This window comes from Dysidea avara, chromosome 8 (assembly GCF_963678975.1).
Source record: "Dysidea avara chromosome 8, odDysAvar1.4, whole genome shotgun sequence".
In the NCBI taxonomy this organism is placed as follows: domain Eukaryota; kingdom Metazoa; phylum Porifera; class Demospongiae; order Dictyoceratida; family Dysideidae; genus Dysidea; species Dysidea avara.
In genome coordinates, this window is record NC_089279.1 from 20,825,956 (window position 1) to 20,847,150 (window position 21,195).

General features: G+C 37.6%; 1 protein-coding gene across 2 annotated transcripts in view; it reads left to right on the forward strand.

Moving 5' to 3' along the window:
- Window positions 1-21,195, forward strand: part of LOC136264558 (DNA-binding protein SMUBP-2-like) — a 42,553-nt gene that overhangs the window by 11,142 nt on the left and 10,216 nt on the right. The window contains exons 7-13 of one of the 2 annotated variants that reach the window (XM_066059325.1): window positions 292-441; window positions 1,511-1,603; window positions 1,653-1,742; window positions 1,985-2,103; window positions 2,404-2,498; window positions 14,561-14,684; window positions 19,985-20,161. In XM_066059325.1, coding sequence (XP_065915397.1) covers window positions 292-441; window positions 1,511-1,603; window positions 1,653-1,742; window positions 1,985-2,103; window positions 2,404-2,498; window positions 14,561-14,684; window positions 19,985-20,161 — 848 coding nt within the window. The remainder of the gene's footprint in view (window positions 1-291; window positions 442-1,510; window positions 1,604-1,652; window positions 1,743-1,984; window positions 2,104-2,403; window positions 2,499-14,560; window positions 14,685-19,984; window positions 20,162-21,195) is intronic. The other variant, XM_066059326.1, reaches the window with a different exon arrangement.

The window sequence follows — 21,195 nt, forward strand, 5'->3', positions numbered from 1 at the left end:
ATGTTCATTTTCATGTTAATATTTACAAAGTTATGTTCAAAATATAATGTACATTATTTATGTGGTTTGAGGCTAGATGTCTTATAGAATCTCAGTTGATTGCCATGCTCAATAAAACCCTTTAATCCTTGTCAAAGAGGTATTAGCTCAATAGTGGAATTACTGAAATATAACATATTTTATTGTTCAAATAACTTCAACCTGGATATTTGTATACAGTACAATCATGTACAGTATATCATATTTACAGGGAGTATGTACATGGCTATTAGATGCATATCCTTCTTGTAGATGTTTGCCACAGGGGCATTTCTCTTTAGTAGTCATTGATGAATGTGCTCAAGCATTAGAAGTTAGTTGTTGGATTCCTTTATTGCTGGCTAACAAGTGTGTTTTGGCTGGAGATCACAAACAACTTCCCCCAACCATAATCTCCAATGAGTATGTTCATTTACATACAGTATAATTATGATCACAATTTACTATTTTGATCATAATACTCACAATTTTCAGTTTACAGACCACATTACATTAGCTCACAATGCTTATGTGGAATGCTCAGGCATGCTTTAGTCGATTGACTACAAATTTGGGGGGCAGTGTAAGAGCATAATGCAGCACATTTACAGCCCAATTTTCATACCATGTACAGGCCAAATTTCAAGTTGATCCACCAAGCAGATTACCCTGTAGGTGTGGCAACAAATTGCTCATAATTCCATTGTTCTTAGTTCGATTGGATTTACTATCGTAGTGCAAACATTTTGTGGCTTGAAAGCACTAGGCTGAGAGTATTAGCTAAGCTAAAAGCAAGCATGTAAAAAAGTGTGATCAAGATGCTCTAATAGAACAGTCACTGAGAAATAAAAAGCGTGTGCAAAAAATGTCTGAAAAAATTTCTCAAGGTTTTGAACCAGGGACGTCCCACCTACTATATACCTGAGCCCTTTACCACTCCTCCACATCAGTTGCCCTCACCTCACTTAATTTCAAATGAAGGTTCTGGTTTAGAATAATAACTCATAGATCTATTCTAGAACATTCTGTATGCGTCGTATTGAAATGCTCAGAAAAAAATGTGTGCTCTATTGAAGTACAGTGGACCCTCAGTTTTCCAAACCCCAATGTGTCTCAGGTAATGGTAAAAGTAAGCTTGATAGTGCTTGGACAGTAATTAATCATTTCTGTTGTGGAAACTTCCTCAGGGTAGGACATCTCCCATTCCTAACATGAGGCAAATCTGCCTAGCTATCATTGGGATACATGTACATGTGCCTTCAAAATTCGAGATCTTCGTAAATACATATAGCCACATAGTCATCGACGATTTCTGTAGTAAAGGGAAAAAAGTTAAAAAGAAAGTATACAGCCAAGCAATGAAAAAAGTTCGGCCTGGGTGAAAAAGTTGTGAAATATTTTGCAGCTTGGCGCGATTGAACAAACGTTAACAAATTTTGTGGTAATGAATGTACTGAAATTATAATACACTGTGGTGCATTTTCTATTTCAGGGCAGCTAAAGATGGTTTAGGTGTTAGCCTGATGGAGAGGCTTTACAAACTTTATGGCAATGAAATAACTTACATGCTACAAGTACAGTACAGGTACGTATGTATATTTATTACATTACATGACTGTATTCTTTTGTTTTAGAATGAACGTTGTGATAATGGAGTGCCCATCAAAGTATTTCTATAATAATGGTCTGGTAGCCGCAGATGTTGTATCAAAACATTTACTAAGGTACAGTATGTGGTACATAGTTTGGTTGATTTCGTGATCACTGTACAATGTATATGTTGAGAATTTTAAATGGTCTTCTATATTAGGAAAAAAAATTGAGTAAACTACAGTTGTAGCTTGGAAACGTTTCTTCTTCTTTTAGAGTTTTTTTGGGGGGGCTTTTAAAAGGTGGCTCTGCAGTAACATATTGCTCATAGTTGTCACTTGTGAGGATTAGCGTACTGAATTGTTTCTTGTTTCAGTGATTTATCCCACTGTGATGATTCACCTAACACTACTATCCCTCTATTGTTCATTGACACCTGTGGTTGTGATCTTTATGAATTAGAGACAGGAGACAGTGAATCTAAGGGCAATGAAGGTATGTGCATTATCTGTTGCTTATAAAGCACTACAAGGTCAACATTCATTCTTATAGTTGTTTAACTACTGTATACAGTATAATTATACTATAGTACATATTTGGCAAATTCATTGTTTAGCTATTCTGTACATTGTATTCTTGATGGTAACTACAGTAGATAAATTGTATTTACTAAATGTGTGTAAATTCAGCGATACCTCATTACCTTAATCCCAATGAACCCTGGCAATTGTAGATACTGGTGTATATTGGTCTGTGTTTTGTGAATATGTTCAATTTGCCATATACCCTCTGTAGGTGAAGCAGACTTGGTGTTTCATTATGTTAAGTGTCTGATCGATGCAAAAGTTGATCCTAGTGAAATTGCAGTCATTGCCCCTTATAATCTTCAGGTACAGTATGTGTGTTGTCACTGTGCATTTGCATAATTATAGCCATTATACAGCTGGATTTTTAATATATTTGTATAACCATTGCATAAATATAGGTTAAGTAATAGCAAGAGTTCATAATATACTGTATATACTGAGGAGAGTATCCTACTCTCATATACCCCTGTAGAAGGGCGTATCGTGAAGTTATGTTGTAACACTTCTGAGTTCGCCTGTTTTTCTTTGTATAATTAATGATGTCATTAGTTGAACATAGTATCGATTGAACGCGTGCCTAACAATGTCGCTAGCAACCAAATTAACTCCAGCTCTAAGCGTTTCTCACCGAACTACAATCGTTCCTTCATGGGTTAAGACCGCTTCGTAGGCGTTTCTTGCTAGGCCATTCGCGAATACGGGTATACTGAGCATCGCGAGTGTGAAACGGTGCTAACGATTCTTGCACTTTTACGGCTGCTTGTATGTCACAAACCACAACATCTTGTTGTTACGTCATAGCTTCACGATACGCCCTTCTACAGGGATATATGAGAGTAGGATACTCTCCTCAGTATATATATATTATGAACTCTTGGTAATAGTTATACCACGGGCACGAGTGTTTTGCCTGATATATACCGTATAGTTGGTGATTTTCGAAATTTTTTATTTTCGGATATTTCAAAGAGGCCCTTCTGTTCGAAAATAAATTCCCACGTCCGGTTGTTCTTCGCAACCGAAAAGAAATTCCCACAAGTGAAAGCAACGATCCAACTTTTGGCAATTTGTTTGTGTATTCCTCGAGTTTTAGCTCAGTATTACTGATGATAATGGGTAAACTGTATCATTACTGTGCCAATAACCAGAAAACAGGTGATCCGGAATGGGAATTGATGCTGTCTGCTCTAGAATCTATGGTAGATAGCTAGCTATATAATCGAGCACGATTGAGCCAGTGAATTTATTCCACTCGAGACTCCCTTAGTCTTCTTCCAGTGCACAGAGATGGGGATTATTCCATCAGTAAGTCAGTTTTTGGCAAACATTCACATTTTGTGACCCGGATTTTCGTTTATTTGAAATCCATCCGGACTTCGAAATATGCACTCTTCAAAATTAAAATCCTTTGAAATTCAGATTTTGCTTCTTGTCCAAAGTTTTCTGTTTAGAAAATAACCCACTATGCGGTACGCATAAGCACGAGGCCGCAGTCTCGAGTGTCTGTACAGTCAAAGCACGAGTGGCTGTAACTAATATGTTCTACTTTAGCATGTAGACCCGCCTAATTGGCAAAGTTTTTAGTTACTATACCCTTCTCTTATATAGGGAACCAAGTAAGCTGAGATTGTGGGATTGAATTTTGCCAAACAAACTGTGATTGTGGGATTAAATCAAGACACACGGTAGTGTGTCGTGCGGCCCAAGAAGCCAGCGCGCAACCCCGTGAGTATATTGACAGGAAGAAAGAAAACGCAATTTTCGCACCTCCGTAGCTCTGTGCTGCCTTGATGAAACAAGACAAATTTTGCTGTGTACATTCCCTCCACCTTCAGCACTCCACATTCCAAATTTGAGCGAAATCGCTTCAGGAATTCCTGAGATATGCGACTTCAAAAATTGGCTTAGTTTCTTCGTTTTTTTTTTCTTCTTATTTTTCTTCCTCTTTTCGCACACTTACAAAAACTGCTATAAAACGCGAACGCGTTATCCGATTGCCTTGAAATTTGGCACACAGAAGGGGGGTATAAAGGCGCATCTCTGTACCAACTTTGGCTGGAATACCATAAACAGGCAAAGAGTTATGAGCGATTATGCACGAAAAATAACACCAATATGTTGTCACGCCTACAGGGTAAACCGCGTATGGGAAGAAGCTGAAAATCGGTGGGTGAATAGGTTAACTATTGAACCTCAAACCTTTTGTGGTTTGAAAGAAATCGAGCTAAAAACCAGGAAGATACAGCGAAAAAATCAACAGTGTGTAACAATTATGCAATCAAGATTAGCTAATTTTTTTTTATTATTATTATTATTATTATTATGCTTGCCACGCCTACCAGATAAACCACTTGGGGTAATGCTTTGAAAATCGCTGTACAGATGGAGTTATCATCTTAGAAAGGCTCTTCAATGGTGTAGAAGAATCAGACTTAAAGCCACGGAGTTATAACACGAAATCCAACTTGGTGTAGCAAGTACGAGATCGAGATACTCTAATAGAGCAGTCATCCTAATAGAGCAGTCACCCTGAACAGAATTCAAGAGATCAGTTAGAAATAAGTAACCTGTATAGAGATCAGCTACAAACAAATCACCCTGTAGAGAGTTCAGCTACAAACAATTCACCCTGTTCAGACATCAGTTAGAAGAAGTTTTCTTGTAGAGAGTTCAGTTACAAACAAATCACCCTGTTGAAAGATCAGCTAGAAGATGTCACCTTATAGATAGTTCAGTTACAAAGAAACCACCATGTAGAGAATTCAGCTACAAACTAGTGACCCTGTAGATACATCAGCTAGAAGAAGTTACCTTGTAGAGAGTTCAGCTACAAAGAAACCATTGTGTAAAGAGCTCAGCTGCAAACAAATCACCTATACAGGATTCAGCTACAAACAAACCACCCTGTAGAGAGATCAGCTAGAAGAAGTTACCTTGTAGATTGTTCAGCTACAAACAAATCATCCTGTAGAGAGATCAGCTAGAAGAAGTTACCTTGTAGATAGTTCAGCTACAAATAATTCACCCTGTACAGAGCTCAGTTAAAAGAGGTTTCCTTGTAGAGAGTTCAGCTACAGACAAATCACCCTGTAGAGAGATCAGTTAGAAGAAGTTACCTTGTAGAGAGTTCAACTACAAAGAAACCATCATGTAGAGAATTCAGCCGCAAACAAATCATGTATAGAGAGTTCAGCTACAAACAAATCTCCCTGTAGAGAGATCAGCTAGAAGAAGTTTCCTTGTAGAGAGTTCTGCTACAAACAAATCACCCTGTAGAAAGATCAGCTAGAAGAAATCATCTTGTAGAGAGTTCAGCTTCAAAGAAACAATCATGTGAGAGTTCAGGTACAAACAAATTGTCCTGTAGAGAGATCAGCTAGAAGAAGTTGCCTTGTAGAGAGTTCAGCTACAAAGAAACCATCATGTAGATAGTTCAGGTACAAACAAATCACCCTGTAGAAAGATCAGCTATAGAAGAAATCACCTTGTAGAGAGTTCAGCTACAAAGAAACTATCATGTAGAGAGTTCAACTACAAACAAATCACCCTGTAGAGAGATCAGCTATAGAAGAAATCACCTTGTAGAGAGTTCAGCTACAAAGAAACCATCATGTAGAGAGTTCAGCTACAAACAAATCGGCCTGTAGAGAGATCAGCTAGAAGAAATTACCTTGTAGAGAGTTCAGCTACAAAGAAACAATCATGTGAGAGTTCAGGTACAAACAAATTGTCCTGTAGAGAGATCAGCTAGAAGAAGTTACCTTGTAGAGAGTTCAGCTACAAAGAAATCATCATGTAGATAATTCAGGTACAAACAAATCACCCTGTAGAAAGATCAGCTATAGAAGAAATTTTCTGTTACACCTTTCCAGCTACTGTATAAGTCATTAAGTCTAAGTCCTTGAAACTAGGTTAGGTAATCCTAAGGCTGCAGCACATGTTGTTGTAGACCTTCAGTGCTGGTCACTGTAAAGTGTTAATAATAATAAATCACCTTGTAGAGAGTTCAGCTACAAAGAAACTATCATGTAGAGAGTTCAACTACAAACAAATCACCCTGTAGAGAGATCAGCTATAGAAGAAATCACCTTGTAGAGAGTTCAGCTACAAAGAAACCATCATGTAGAGAGTTCAGCTACAAACAAATCGGCCTGTAGAGAGATCAGCTAGAAGAAATTACCTTGTAGAGAGTTCAGCTACAAAGAAACCATCATGTAGAGAGTTCAGCTGCAAACAAATCACCTGTAGAGAGTTAAGCTACAAACAAAACTCCCTGTAGAGAGATCAGCTAGAAGAAGTCACCTTGCAGGGAGTTCAGTTACAAAGAAATAAACCATGTAGAGAGTTCAGCTGCAAACAAATCACCTGTAGAGAGTTCAGCTAGAAACAAGTCACCCTGTAGAGAGATCAGCTAGAAACAAGTCACCTTGTAGAGAGTTCAGCTAGAAGAAGTCACATTGTAGAGCTACAAAGAAACTACCATGTAGAGTTCAGCTGCAAACAAATCACCCTGTAGAGAACTCAGCTACAAACAAATCGCCCTGTAGAAAGATTAGCTAGAAGAAGTTACCTTATAGGGAGTTCAGCTATGAACAGATCACCCTGTAGAGAGTTCAGCTACAAACAAATCACCCTGTAGAGAGTTCAGCTACAAACAAATCATCCTGTAGAGAGTTCAGTTACAAAGAAACCACCATGTAGAGAGTTCAGCTGCAAAGAAAATCAATCACTCTGTTGAGAGTTCAGCTAGAAGAAGTCACCTTGTAGAGAGTTAAGTTGCAAATAAATCACCCTGTAGAGAATTCAGCTACAAACAAATCACCCTGTAGAAAGATCAGCTAGAAGAAGTTACCTTGTAGAGAGTTCAGCTACAAAGAAACCACCATGTAGAGAGTTCAGCTGCAAACAAATCACCTGTAGAGAGTTCAGCTAGAAACAAGTCACCCTGTAGAGAGATCAGCTAAAAACAAGTCACCCTGTAGAGAGTTCAGCTAGAAGAAGTCACATTGTAGAGAGTTCAGCTACAAAGAAACTACCACGTAGAGAGTTCAGCTGCAAACAAATCATCCTGTAGAGAGTTCAGCTAGAAGAAGTCACCTTTTAGAGAGTTCAGCTACAAAGCAACCACCATGTAAAGAGTTCAGCTGCAAAAAACTCAATCACCTTGTAGAAAGATCGGCTAGAAGAAGTTACCTTGTAGAGAGTTCAGCTACAAAGAAACCACCATGTAGAGAGTTCAGCTGCAAACAAATCACCTATAGAGAGTTCAGCTACAAGTCACCCTGTAGAGAGTTCAGCTAGAAGAAGTCACATTGTAGAGAGTTCAGCTACAATGAAACTCCCATGTAGAGAGTTCAGCTGCAAACAAATCACCCTGTAGAGAACTCAGCTACAAACAAATATGCAGTGTAAAAAGATCAGCTAGAAGAAGTTACCATGTAGAGAGTTCAGCTACAACGAAACCACCATGTAGAGAGTTCAGCTACAAACAAATCACCTGTAGAGAGTTAAGCTACAAACAAATCTCCCTGTAGAGAGATCAGCTAGAAGAAGTTACCTTGTAGGGATTTCAGCTACAAACAAATCACCCTGTAGAGAGTTCAGCTACAAAGAAACCATTCTGTAAAGAGCTCAGCTGCAAACAAATCACTTGTACAGAATTCAGCTACAAACAAATCACCCTGTAGAGAGATCAGCTAGAAGAAATTACCTTGTAGATAGTTCAGCTACAATCAAATCACCCTGTAGAAAGATCAGTTAGAAGAAGTTACCTTGGAGAAAGTTCAGCTACAAAGAAACCATTTTGTAAACAGCTCAGCTGCAAACAAATCACCTGTACAGAATTCAACTATGAACAAATCACCCTGTAGAGAGATCAGCTATAAGAAGTTACCTTGTAGATAGTTCAGCTACAAACAAATCTCCCTGTAGAGAGATCAGCTAGAAGAAATTACCTTGTAGAGAGTTCAGCTACAAAGAAACCACCATGTAGAGAGTTCAGCTGCAAAGAAATCACCCTGTAGAAAATTCTGCCAGAAACAAATTGCCCTGTAGAAAGATCAGTTAGAAGAAGTTACCTTTTAGAGAGTTCAGCTACAAAGAAACCATTCTGTAAAGAGCTCAGCTGCAAACAAATCACCTATACAGAATTCAGCTACAAATACACCACCCTGTAGAGAGATCAGCTAGAAGAAGTTACCTTGTAGATCGTTCAGCTACAAACAATTCACGGTGTAGAGAGAGCAATTAGAAGAAGTCACCTTGTAGAGTGTTCAGTTACAAAGAAACCACCATGGAGATTTCTGTAATCAATATATGTGACCGGATTTGCGAAAAGGGGTCTTCCACACACATCCAATTTCGTAAACGTTGGAGACCATAACTCAGTGTTCAAGTAACATATTAACCTGAAAATTTCACCATGTATTCAGCTATAGTGGTGCTCACCACTGCCCAAAATTCAAGGCAATAGCTCTTTCCAATCTGAAGTTATCAATTGTCAAAGTTGGCAAATTGGATGTGTGTGGAAGACCCCTTTTCGCAAATCCGGTCACATATGTATTATACAGTATATATAATTTGTACATTTACTGGTAAAATATTTAAAGTACATCTACTTCATCTTTTCTTCTTCCTGTAGTAAAGAAAAAAACATAGGTTAAAAAAGTCCCAAAGCTGGCCATAGGCCGGCTTTGGGGTATACAAATACAAAAAGAAATGAAATCTAATCCAAAACAGCCAAGCTGTAAAAAAAGTGTGCGGCCCTCAGAAAGGCTATGGTGAAAAAAGATGTGAAATCCAAGGTGGCAGCCAAGAAATGGCTGTGATGGTAGGTTAATGGTAAAAATTTTAATAATGACAATTTAGGTAAATTTTGTGAAGCGGCACAAAAATTCACCTGAATTGTCGTTATTAAAATTTTTACCATTAACCTACCATCACAGCCATTTCTTGGCCGCCACCTTGGATTTCACATCTTTTTTCACCATAGCCTTTCTGAGGGCCGCACACTTTTTTTACAGCTTGGCTGTTTTGGATTAGATTTTAATATATCAAAGAGTAGTTTGATTTTATTTTTGTTAATATAGCAATTTTAAGAGACTAGTGTTAATAATGTTACTTTAATTGTTACATTTACAAAAGTAAAAAACAAACTACTGTTGATGTATTAAAACTCAATCCCACAATCACAGCTTGCTTGATTCCCTATATAATAGAAGAGGATGACAGTATTACATCAAAGAAATCTGATGATTTTTGGATATTGTGTGCACTCCTATTAGGTATGCAATGTCTCTAGTGATGGGCGATACAAGGATTTTCAGAATGATACGATATAGACTAAAATTGACCGATATTGATACTTTTCGATACGATATTGTAACATTAATTTGCACGTGTAAATTGCTAGTTTTCTTACATAATTTGATAGTAGGTAGCTATGACTGTACACAATGGGGATTTCCTGCCCACATACAGTGATTTGAAAATTGCTGAGGGTAATAGAAAGCTACAATTAAGCTAACTACATATTTTAAAATTAATTCAGATCACGTGATATATCGTATCGAATTCTGAGAAATATATTGATACTTTTCGATATCAGCGAAAATCTAACGATACAATATAATATCAATATATCGCCCAATACTAGACTAAATGTCTCAAGTTAACGAGATACAGTATGTACCACTCTGCGTGGGCAGTTCAAAGGCACCGCCAGTGTAATAATTTGTATATTGCACTGCTGCAGACCGCAGCAAATGCATTATAACTTATAGCGTACTGGTTGCGGTTTTGTAGACCGCAACGAGTGCATTATAAGTTATAATGCACCGACCGCAGTGCAATATACAAATATTGCTCTGGCTGTGGTTTTGTGCACCATAGCACAAGTGCCGGTGGCCAAGACCACTACGACTCCTCGCCTAATACTGTAGGTGGAAAGACACTTCACAGATCACTCGAATTCTTTTATAGCCTAACATGTAAATATCGATTGTGGACCATAACGTCACCAATATGTATAATGTTTACCGAGCAGCCAATGGCGATCGAAAAAGCCAACGTGGTGGCCACAACTCTAGTCTACATATATATAAACGTACTTATACACCTTACTAGTCTGTTGCCGTCTTAGCCCAGATTAAACTGTAGTTCACTTCGACAATGACTCAATAAAACTAATATATTCTAAATAATACTCACCTTTACGTTCGATTGTGGTAACCAGTTTTGTCATGCCACCAGATTCGAGTTTAGCCAGTGTGAATAGTAAGAATTAAACTAGTATCGTTTAGTAGTTAGGTTTTGTTTACTTAAACCATCTATTTAGTTTCTTTTTTTCGCTCGAGAGAATCATTATGGTGATTAGTCTGGCGCTTAGTCTATATGGCGATTGAGTGATCACGCTGGCATGCTGATCACTACATGATGAGAGTCGAACAGCCTATGCAGGTTAGCAGGGCTTAAAATAGCGTGCGGTCAACGGATAATTTCCGGACAAAACTTTAAATGTCTGCATAATTCCGTATATGTAAGGACAAACAATGTCCGCACGGAAAAGAACTAGAGATGCTACAAGTACAAGTAGTTCTATGCCTTCAGAGAAACGAGTGCTTTCAGTATCTACCGTTCAGAAATGGATAAGGGAAAATGATACAGTAAGTCTATGCAGACGAAGACATGGCTGAAATTTAACAGGTGTGAAAATGATGTCAACCACGTGACGATTTTGTGTTGCTCAGTGTGCCAAGAATTTGACGATAGGCTAAGAGGAATGAGAAACTACAGTATAGTGCCGCTTTTATTATAGGAGCCACTAACCTTCGATGTTCGAACTTCAAAGATCACTCCAAGACCAACAAACATACTAAGGCTATGTCTTTGTACTGCGAAAAGATGGCTAGGTCTAGTGTTATGGAATCTGCCCCGATTGTCAGAGCTCTGAATACAATGGACAAGTCTCTCGAGGAGAAAATGATTAAAAAATTTCAAGTTGCGTTTACTATTGCTAGGGAAGGGATTGCTTTTGCGAAGATGCCTACGCTTTGTGATTTACTTGAGAGACAAGGAGTTAATTTAGGTGAAGGTTATAAAACAAACATGGCCTGTTCTACATTTGTTGATTTTATCGCTGAGGATTTGCGGTTAAGTTTTTGCAAGGCTCTACAAAGTCACAAGTTTTTTAGTATACACATGGATGGCAGCACTGACACTGGGAATGTTGAAGAAGAAATGTTTTTATGTACTTACCTGGCAGTGATGGGACTGTTCATGTAAGAAACAATTTTTGTGTGTTCGACAGCCTAAAAGTACAACTGCTATTGGCCTAGCTGAGTGTGTAAGCAGAGCTCTGGCATACATGGGTCTTGAGCAACCAGAGAAATTGATAGGATTTGGATGTGATGGTGTAAATGTTAATATTGGTGACGAAGGATTAAGAGGAAAGCTTGAAATTGAAAGACCTTGGCTTATTACCACCTGGTGCATTGCTCATAGGCTAGAGCTAGCATTAAAAGATGCCTTGAAAGCTACACTGTTCCACGAAATTGATGTAATGCTAATGCAAATTTATTATTTGTATATAAAATCGCCTAAAAAGTGTAGAGAACTTGATGATGTAATTACAGAGATGAAAGCTTGTTTTGAGGAATGAAAGTTTGCGACTGAGGGTGGAAATCGTCCACTGCGAGCTTGTGGGACTAGATTTATAGCTCACAAAGTTTCAGCACTCAACCGTTTTATTGAAAGATATGGAGCATACTTAAACCACTTGACAGTATTAAGCCAGGACAAGACAACAAAGGCTGTAGACAGGCAGAAATTGAAGGGATATATTCTGCGGTAGAAGAATAGGAAAATTTTAATAGGGTGTGCCATGTTCCATGATATTTTAAAATCACCTACAATTTTGTGTGAAGTGTTACAAAACAATGAGTTGTGTATTGTTAGAGCTATCGAAGGTTTCTAAAAACTGAAAACGTATACATTTGAAAAGCTCCTATCAGTCGAAAAAGTGTTACTTCGACTGTGTGAAGATGATGGTAAAGCAATATTTCTTGGTGTAGAACTTACCAACCACACAGAGGGCATAAGGTTTTTAAAAAACAATTTTGGTCAATATGTTGACTCTATTTTAAAATGTTTAAAAAATAGATTTAAATGCCAGAATGTCGAATTGTTTACACACACCATAAAACTTCTTGCTACCCATGGATGGGAAAAGACTGATGATGCCTCTTTTGGATATGATGCTTTGGCTCACTTCACTAGAAGGTTTTCAGTACCATTGGAAAATGCAAAAGTTGACTGTAGTCTCTTACAACAGGAGTGGGATGACATGGTTGACTATGGAAGGATGTACATTAATTTGACAGAGAACTACAGGAAAGTATGGTGGAAGTTGTTCAATAACAGTGATTGTGTTCGGTGGAATAATATCCTCTCCCTAATTGAAATGTTATTTACTATACCAGTATCTAACGGACATTTAGAAAGGTGTTTTTCACAGATGAAAATATTGAAAACCGACAAGAGATGTTCTCTCAGTGAAAAAGGCTTGATGAATTGTTGCGTATTCGTCTAGAAAGTCCCCCTCTTAGCCAGTGGGATGCAGAAAGTGCAGTGCAGTTGTGGTGGCAAGACAGAACTCGAAGACCTACTCGTACAACAGCCCCACTTGTAGTTCCAGACAATCATCCAGTATTACTATAGTTGACTCTGAGTCTGATGAGGATGAAGAACCTCAGTTGAATTGGAAGACTGGGACCAGTGGTTAGAGTCACTAGTATAATGTCATTATGGGTGTGGACATGTTGATTGTTTCACTTTGTACCACTTTTAGTTTAATTGTTAACCGGTCTGTCATTTTATATATTATTTTATTTAAAGATCATGACAGCATAATATTAAAATACAATATTGAAATAATGTATTGTACAATAACATATGCAGATACTTGCATGTGCTGCACTCCACTTCTTTGTACCTAGTAACATAAAAGTACTACCACGATTTTCCATTTAAATGTGATCTCAGTCTCAGATACAGTTAATGGTGACATATGATAGCTGTGCCTGTATTTTTCTCCTTTACAGTTGATTGTTTGCTTCCATATTCAAACTGGTGATTAATGCTCCTCAATAATTTCTTGGAGGAGCATGCCCTAGCTACACATGTTCCATGAAACCACCCCTTTTATGTTTACCCATATATGTCTGTACAATTTGGTCTAATGTCCTTACAATTGCTAACATAAGGGAACTTTTGTCCTAAGCAGCTAAAAACTTAAATTAAGGCCTGGGTTGGTGATATTATAACCCATAGCGTACTAGCTTTCGATATCTCAGGTGGCTGCAGTACTGCAGAGGGAACGTCATTGCAACGTTTGGCTTGGTTACCCACAATCGATGTTAGAAACCTGGCCTTTATAAGTGTTACAGCTGTCTTGTGAGACTCTCCTCACCTATTAGGTGGGTGGTACATAAAAGTTATACAACATGCACTCGTTCTCTGCCTGTATAAACGCACTTGCCTTTGGGCCTGACGGCCCTCAGGCTCATGTGTTTATATCAGGCAGAGCACTGATGCCCGTTGTATAACTATATAATAACACGTTTACGAGGGATATGACTAAAATATATGCACGATTCACGAGAGCGCTCAGCGCGCAGCGCTCGAGTGAGAGTGCGTATATTTAGTCATATCCCGAGTAATCGTGTTATAACTGTTATATTCTACACCCCAGTAGATGAAAACAATTATAGATTGTAAGTTATAGTGAAACAGCACCTCCTGGAGATAGAAATCAATAGAAATTCTTGATGGATCAGACGTTTTACACTTTTAACGGTTCCACGCCCACATAGTCGCGATTAGTGAGTTATCCACGAAGGAGACAGGAGTTCATTGAAACTTGTTCCAGTTTCTGAGGTGAATAATTGTTGGTTGATTTAGGTGCTTGTTATTAGAGACTTGTTTACCATTTAGATAAGGATTTCGCGGAATGTGTGAAGTTACACCATACATGTATATGGTAAGCGTAGCCACAAAGCGTGGTATATCAGTTATATACCACAGGTTGCCGTGGTATATCAGTTATATACCACAGCGCGGCGCTTTTGATCTAAACCACAGGTGCGGTATATACTGTATACTCTGTACCTGTAGAAAAGAAACTAAAATGAGTAAAAGTAGCTGACCAGCTTGGGCCTTATCAAAGAAGCAACATTTGTACCAAAAAACATACAAACTATGTGGTGCTGCCTTAAAAAAACAAAACAAGGTGTCATTCAATTTTATTCATTTGGTAAGATCTCAATACTAGAATGCTATTATACTGCACTGTGTTATGGCATCTGTAGGTTGAATTAATAAGACAAAGGTTTCACACAACATATGATAAAGTAGAAGTCAAGACAGTTGATGGCTTTCAGGGAAGAGAAAAAGAAGCAGTTGTTATATCATTGACAAGATCTAATCTTAAAGGTATTTTGATTATAGCATTACATTTACATAGTCATGTTATACAGTAGTATTGTATAGTGGGATCATGAAGGCTTGCACTGATTTAAACTAGAGTTTTGCTGTACCTTTGTAGTAAGGTACAGTGTACAAGTATAAGAGAGTTGCATTCGGTGAACACTGTGTCTTTGATGTTACTTACTTAGCATTTGTCATTAGTAAATAGGAAAGTAATCATGGGAAATCAATTTAACCCAGATGTATGAAGTTAAAATCATACCCTAATCATAGGAAAGCAATTTAACCCGGATGTATGCATTGGGCTAAAATCATACCCTAATAGAATACAAAACATCCTAACCTCAAAAAGCTCTACCGAGTGACTTGTTATGTACAGGGAATGCTCTAATAAAGTGACTGTACTATTAGAGTATACTGATCACACACTTTTTACTTGTAGTTGGTTTTAACTTTAAAACAAAATGGTAATCCTAAAGGCCTCTCTATGATAATCTCTCTATATCACATATCCCCTTAAGGCAGTGTGTATGTACTGTACAGTAGTATCTTGTTAACACTATATGGATAAGCTTGTACAAGTATTATGCTAACTCATTACAAATAGTGCTGTACAAGTGTAGCTTATTTACAAGCACTTCTGCAAGCAGACTACACCAACATTACTGACTACACAAAAAGCACTCTACAAACAAGCGTACCCATTTAGGCCTTTAGTAAACTGTGTAATTATTCTTTAAACAATTAAGCATTGACTAAAACAATAAACTTGGGTTAGTCAGATAACTAAAATTCACCATGCTATCTCTAGGATTTGTCTGTTCATAATGTAGCCAAAATGTACCAGCTGCTGACCCATAATCAATTTTCAGGCTTGTATTGAGAGGTTGCACTCCTATTGGCTGTGAATGATTGATTTCCCAGCACAGGCTATTAGCCTGCTACAAATTGGTACAAATTAAAGTAAAATCAAACAAATTTGTGTAATACAACTTGTAGAGTAAAGGGAAAATTAAACTTACATCACTGGATAAATACAGTGTATAAAACCTTTAAGACTATATACTGTATGTTGACATTACAGCTACACCTGTACACAATAATCTCATACCGTACAGCTGTATATCAATTAAATTTGGCGGTAAACTAAATTTGGCAAATTGGCAATTCGTCACTTAACTGCCGATTTAAATTTTGTCAATATTATTTTTCATACCTTGGGTCCAAGCATAGGATCTATGGTCCAAGCTTTTGATAGCAGTTAATGAAGTAGGTTTTGACAACCCAAGTGTGAACTACTTAAATGCACCTTTAAATTAGCACTCGAAAATGGATGTGGCTTACAGACTAGACCAGAACTTGTACTCGATTAGTGGGCGTGGCTCCACGTAAGCTTGCAGGTAGCAACAGACATGGATTCGTGTGCAGCCATTGATAAATGGGTGTTGTTCTACATATGCCTACATACAGCCAATGATCCTGATAATTGGGCATGGCCCACGACTGCAGAAGGATCAGGATATTTTTTAAAGCAGGTCAGATGTAGATCCAGTTCAATCATGAAAGCGATTCTGCCAGACTGATGCATGCAGTGACTGAATCCATAACATTTCAGCACAAAAAGGATTGTATGCTACAGCATGCACGCTTCGTCCTTACACCACTCGTGTGCACCGCCAATTTTTCAATGAGAGCATTTCACCATGAAGTAAATTTCACCAACTGCAATTTTATAGTGAATTGCCAAATATTAGTTTCATCAATATTTATTGTTATACGGTATTGGTTATTAGTATCAAGACACATGGTAATGTGTTGTTCAGCCAAGAAAGTAGGAATGCCACACCGTGAGTATATTTACAGGAAGGAAGAAGATACAATTTGTAGTTCCGTGCTCCCTTCTCAAATTGGAATCTTTTTTATACCGCAAACGCCCTCCACCTTCAGCATCCCACATACCGAATTTGAACAAGATTGCCTTATGCAATCATAAAATATGAGCCCCCAAAGTTTGGCTTAATTTTTTCTGTGTTCCCCTCCCCCTTTTATAGACTCTGCATAGAGTAGAAAATAGCTTAATGAATAGAGTGCTATGTCAATACCAATATTATATTTGAGATCATGAAGGTACGTATAGGCTTTTCTGGCCAAAAATATCGGGTGTAACTAATCACTGGACTGGAATATTGGACTGTACTACTGGACTTACATTTTTTGGTTTTTACACATGGTAAGGTTGGTTTTATTGAATTGTGCTAGCTAAGGGTCTTTAGGGAACCTGCAGCCTACTACTACCATGAATATGGTATAAGTAAAATCTGTGTCTTCTATGGATTTCACTACTTCTTATGCTTTACATCACTTGTACACTTCTTACTGCTTTGTTGCAGGGAATGTTGCAGGGAATGTGACAGTCATGGCTATCCAAAAATTAACCTACCATGATATCTTTGAACAAAACAAAGTGGTGGCAAACCATTTGAGACACATGTAAGCTATCCATCCTAGACCGATCTATCATAGCTATAATCATATATCACTATGATTGCTATCATGATAGTTCTTACATGTGCATTGCTAGCTTGTCTATATGTATAGAGTGACCAAAATTAATTTATTAGCGTTGTACAAGCTTACCACTCCCTCCAAACTTTATCGTTGGTTAACCTTCACTAGTACATTCCCTTCAGCATATTGATTGATTGATAAGGAGTATATTTACTGTAGAGCATAGTAAATAGTAGAGCTGGGAAACTGGACAGAATATCATAACTGGTTACTGAGTAGACTATAACTGCCGGTTATCCAGTTAACTGAATTATTAGGAATATTCTAGTTCTATAGTGAACCTAGGATTTAAGCTATGTATATTCACCTTAAAATTTGTAATATGGCTTGACATGTCAGATGGTGTAAAATGGCCAAATCAATAGTCACCAAGTGCATGATTATACATACCAAAAGTTTAATTATAATATTAGTGTTGAAGAGCACCGAAAACATTACATTTTTGAGTGAAAATATTAGAATCGGTTAACCAGTTATGTGAAAAAATAATTGATAACTGAATTTTAAAAAATAACTGGTCAATTAACCAGTTTACCCAGTTTCACAACTCTAGTAAATAGTAGTTAGACAATGGTATGTATTTTGTTTGATGTGTGGGGGTCTCTTAATTGCGAAGAAACCTGGTATCAAGTGGTAAGACACCCGACAGTTGTTTACAACCACAATGTGGCCCACAGTAATGCAATTAGCCTTTTGTGGACAATTAGTATTTCGCACATCAGTAAACACCAAGCGATTGCGAGCAGATTATTACAAAGAAATTACACTCAGGTATGCTGTTATCGTGGGTAACTCAGTGGATTTATATACCATTGTGGTAACTGGTTAATCAAAAAAGCCATTCATTCAGTTTATGGCCTTCGCCATATTAAAGCACGCTCTGTAGACCAAGACAGCCATGTTGGCACTGCTATTCCCATTCGCTGCCATTCACACGTATCTAGAATGCCTCAAACATACTTTTTATCGACTTTACAGACCTTCAGTTATTCACGCTTCATGGCTTGCGCGACCTCACATCTTTTGCTCGCTGAAATACCCTTGGTGTTTACAATGGGAACTCTCTATACTACAGTAACTCACTGCTTCTACGCCTTTGTCTAAAACACTTAGACACTCACAATAGGCGTCTTCGAGGATTTAAAAACCTGAGGTGACGTCAATAATTACCGAGGCGCAGAAGACACCTATTGCGAGTGTCTAACTATTACTAAGATCACTAGAAGTCAGTGTTGACTTACGCTGACTATTCCTCATATTCATCATTTTAGTAGTTACTGTAGCTAGGAGGCTACATGTTTTCTGAAGGCCCTTAGCTAACAAGACTCAATAAAACCACCCTTAGAATATGTAAAACCAAAAAAATGCCGGTCCAGTCCAGTGTTCCAGTCCAGTAGTCCAGTCCAGTGATTAGTTATACCCAAAAATATCACCCTAAAACTAGCCTCACAATACCTTCATGGCACTGGCTAAGTATAACAAAGTCCTAAAGTGCCTTCAGTACAACCTGAAATGCTTCCAATAGCTTGCTACATTTTTAAAAATATTCCAGTGGAATTTTCTACTAACTGACTGACTGGCTGATGCTTTCAGACAAGCGTAGCTCAATAACAGCTAAGGCAATGGGCTTGATTTTTTCACTGTTTGACATTGCTTCAATCTGACAGGTGTCTTTTAGCATACCGCAGTAGATACAATACATACATACTTCATGGACTTACCTGCTCCCCTTTTACAGTATGTTCCATTTATCTTTGCTGACAGCGCACAATGTTGATTCGACCTCCCTACATTTGTAATGGGAATTGTCCAACTTTTTCATTGTGACTAGCAGAGGTCCTTCTCGTAGTGTTCTTTGTTGTGTAATGGATTGAACATACAGTAGCTGAAAACAAGGCGTAATGGCCACTTCGTTATTCTCAGTAATTGATAGCTGAGGCACACATTCAGACAAAACAATAAGCCTGGCACCATTCTTCTAATGCAGTATTCACCAGTCACAGAAAAGTAAACAAACGGAATGTGAAATTTTAAGTTTGAAGAAACAAAAAAAAGTGAAGCAAGGGAGTTTACCTACACCTGTATGGACTTTTAATCCCTAATTCAGTCATGGGTCTGCCACACTGGTCGGCAGTGGTTCAAAATGACCAGTACCTCTAAAAACCGACCAGTACCCTCTTAAATCCGACCAGTACAATTTTTACATATACATGTACATGTATCACTGATACACGTGCAAAATACCCTAATATAACACACAACATATCAGTTAATGTTAACTTTAGGCCACCACTCCGGAATTTCTGGGCAGAACCCTGGACCCTGGTATAGACTGAAGTAGGGATTAAATGTCCACTAGTATATCTGCAACCTTCCTTGTTTCACTACTACTTTTTTCTTTGATCCCTAATCAAACTTAATCATAGACAGGACTGTAACAGCCTGGCAAAGTCACACAAGTGTTTTTATTATTATACCAATTTAAAGTACTAAAGCTGTAGCATAGCATTACAAGCCTGTCACAGTGTGAGGGTTATCACTGATAATGCACAAACTATCACAATCCTGTCAGACAGGACTGCCAAACTATTATATTATTTGGTAAATATTCTCAACACTGGAGAATTTCACACTAGTGGTAAAGGTGATAGATATTCTGTACCTTACTGTAGATAAGTAGAGTAAGTACAGTACATAGTGTATGGATTGGCTGTAATGAGTAACATAATGTGATGTAGGGGAAGTTGGATTTTTGTCAGAACAACGGAGAAGTAATGTTGCTGTTACCAGGGCTCGCAGACACCTCGCTATTGTTGGTGACTCTTCTACTGTCAGCCATGAGCCATTTCTCAATGATCTTCTAAACCATATATCTACTGTTGGTGAAATACAAAGTGCCTTTGATTTCATACATGGTACTGTACTGTACTGTACTCTTTGTATGTGTACATGTGTAACAGGATATCACGTCATGTTTATAATTTTATTGTGATACGAGTTGACACAAACAGGAGTAGTTAACAAGGGCGGCTCCAGGAATTTTGATGACATATTTCCAAATTTTCTGTTGCTGCACACTGAAATCTAGAGGGTCTAGGGGCATGGGTCTGGGAGTACAGTATGTCCCAAGAAAAATTTAACAGCCTGAGATACTAATTTTAATTGAGTTGGTACAGGTAAACTAAGTATAGTAACTTTTAAAGAGCGACTGTTCTTTTAAGGTAGTTGAGTGCTCTTTTTAGAGTATTTCAATCTGAATGCTGAATGTTTAATAGCTTTGCCAATAAAAATTGATTGCCTGAATATACAGTACTACTGTAGTTTCTGGAAACCTTAGAAACCCCGTGCTGGTTAACATACAAACTGTACTTGATTTTATGTCTCGAAAGCGTTTATCCACCCATATATTATTTAATACACATCTTCAAAAGTACATGTACTTGCATTATAGGCTGGAAACTTTACAAGATTGTATAACATACTGTATAGTAGGGATCATGAAGGTTTGGGCCTTTCTGCCCTTGAAAAGTATCACCCAAAAACCAGCCTCACTTTTTCTTCATGGTAATTTGGCAGTATTGCCAAATGTGAGTTTCTACAGTACAGTAGGGGCCATTAAAAAGTTTACACTTTGTTTGGTTTTAACAGTAGTTAAACCATTTGAATGGTTATAAAAGAACAATTAGTTTAATGGAACTATCTTTTTAACAAAGCCACAGATATGCAGTAAATAACACGTCACGAATTGTTAAAATTATTGTGTTAACAATATGATTTGTTAAAATGATTGGTTTAACAATACAGATTGTTAAAAATATAGTTTTAACTAATTGTTTTAACAATATGATTTGTTAAAATTATTGTTTTAACAATACAAATTGTTAAAACTATTGTTTTAACAGTTGTAAGAGTTAAATAGTTCAAATCATTATTAGCAAATACAGACTGT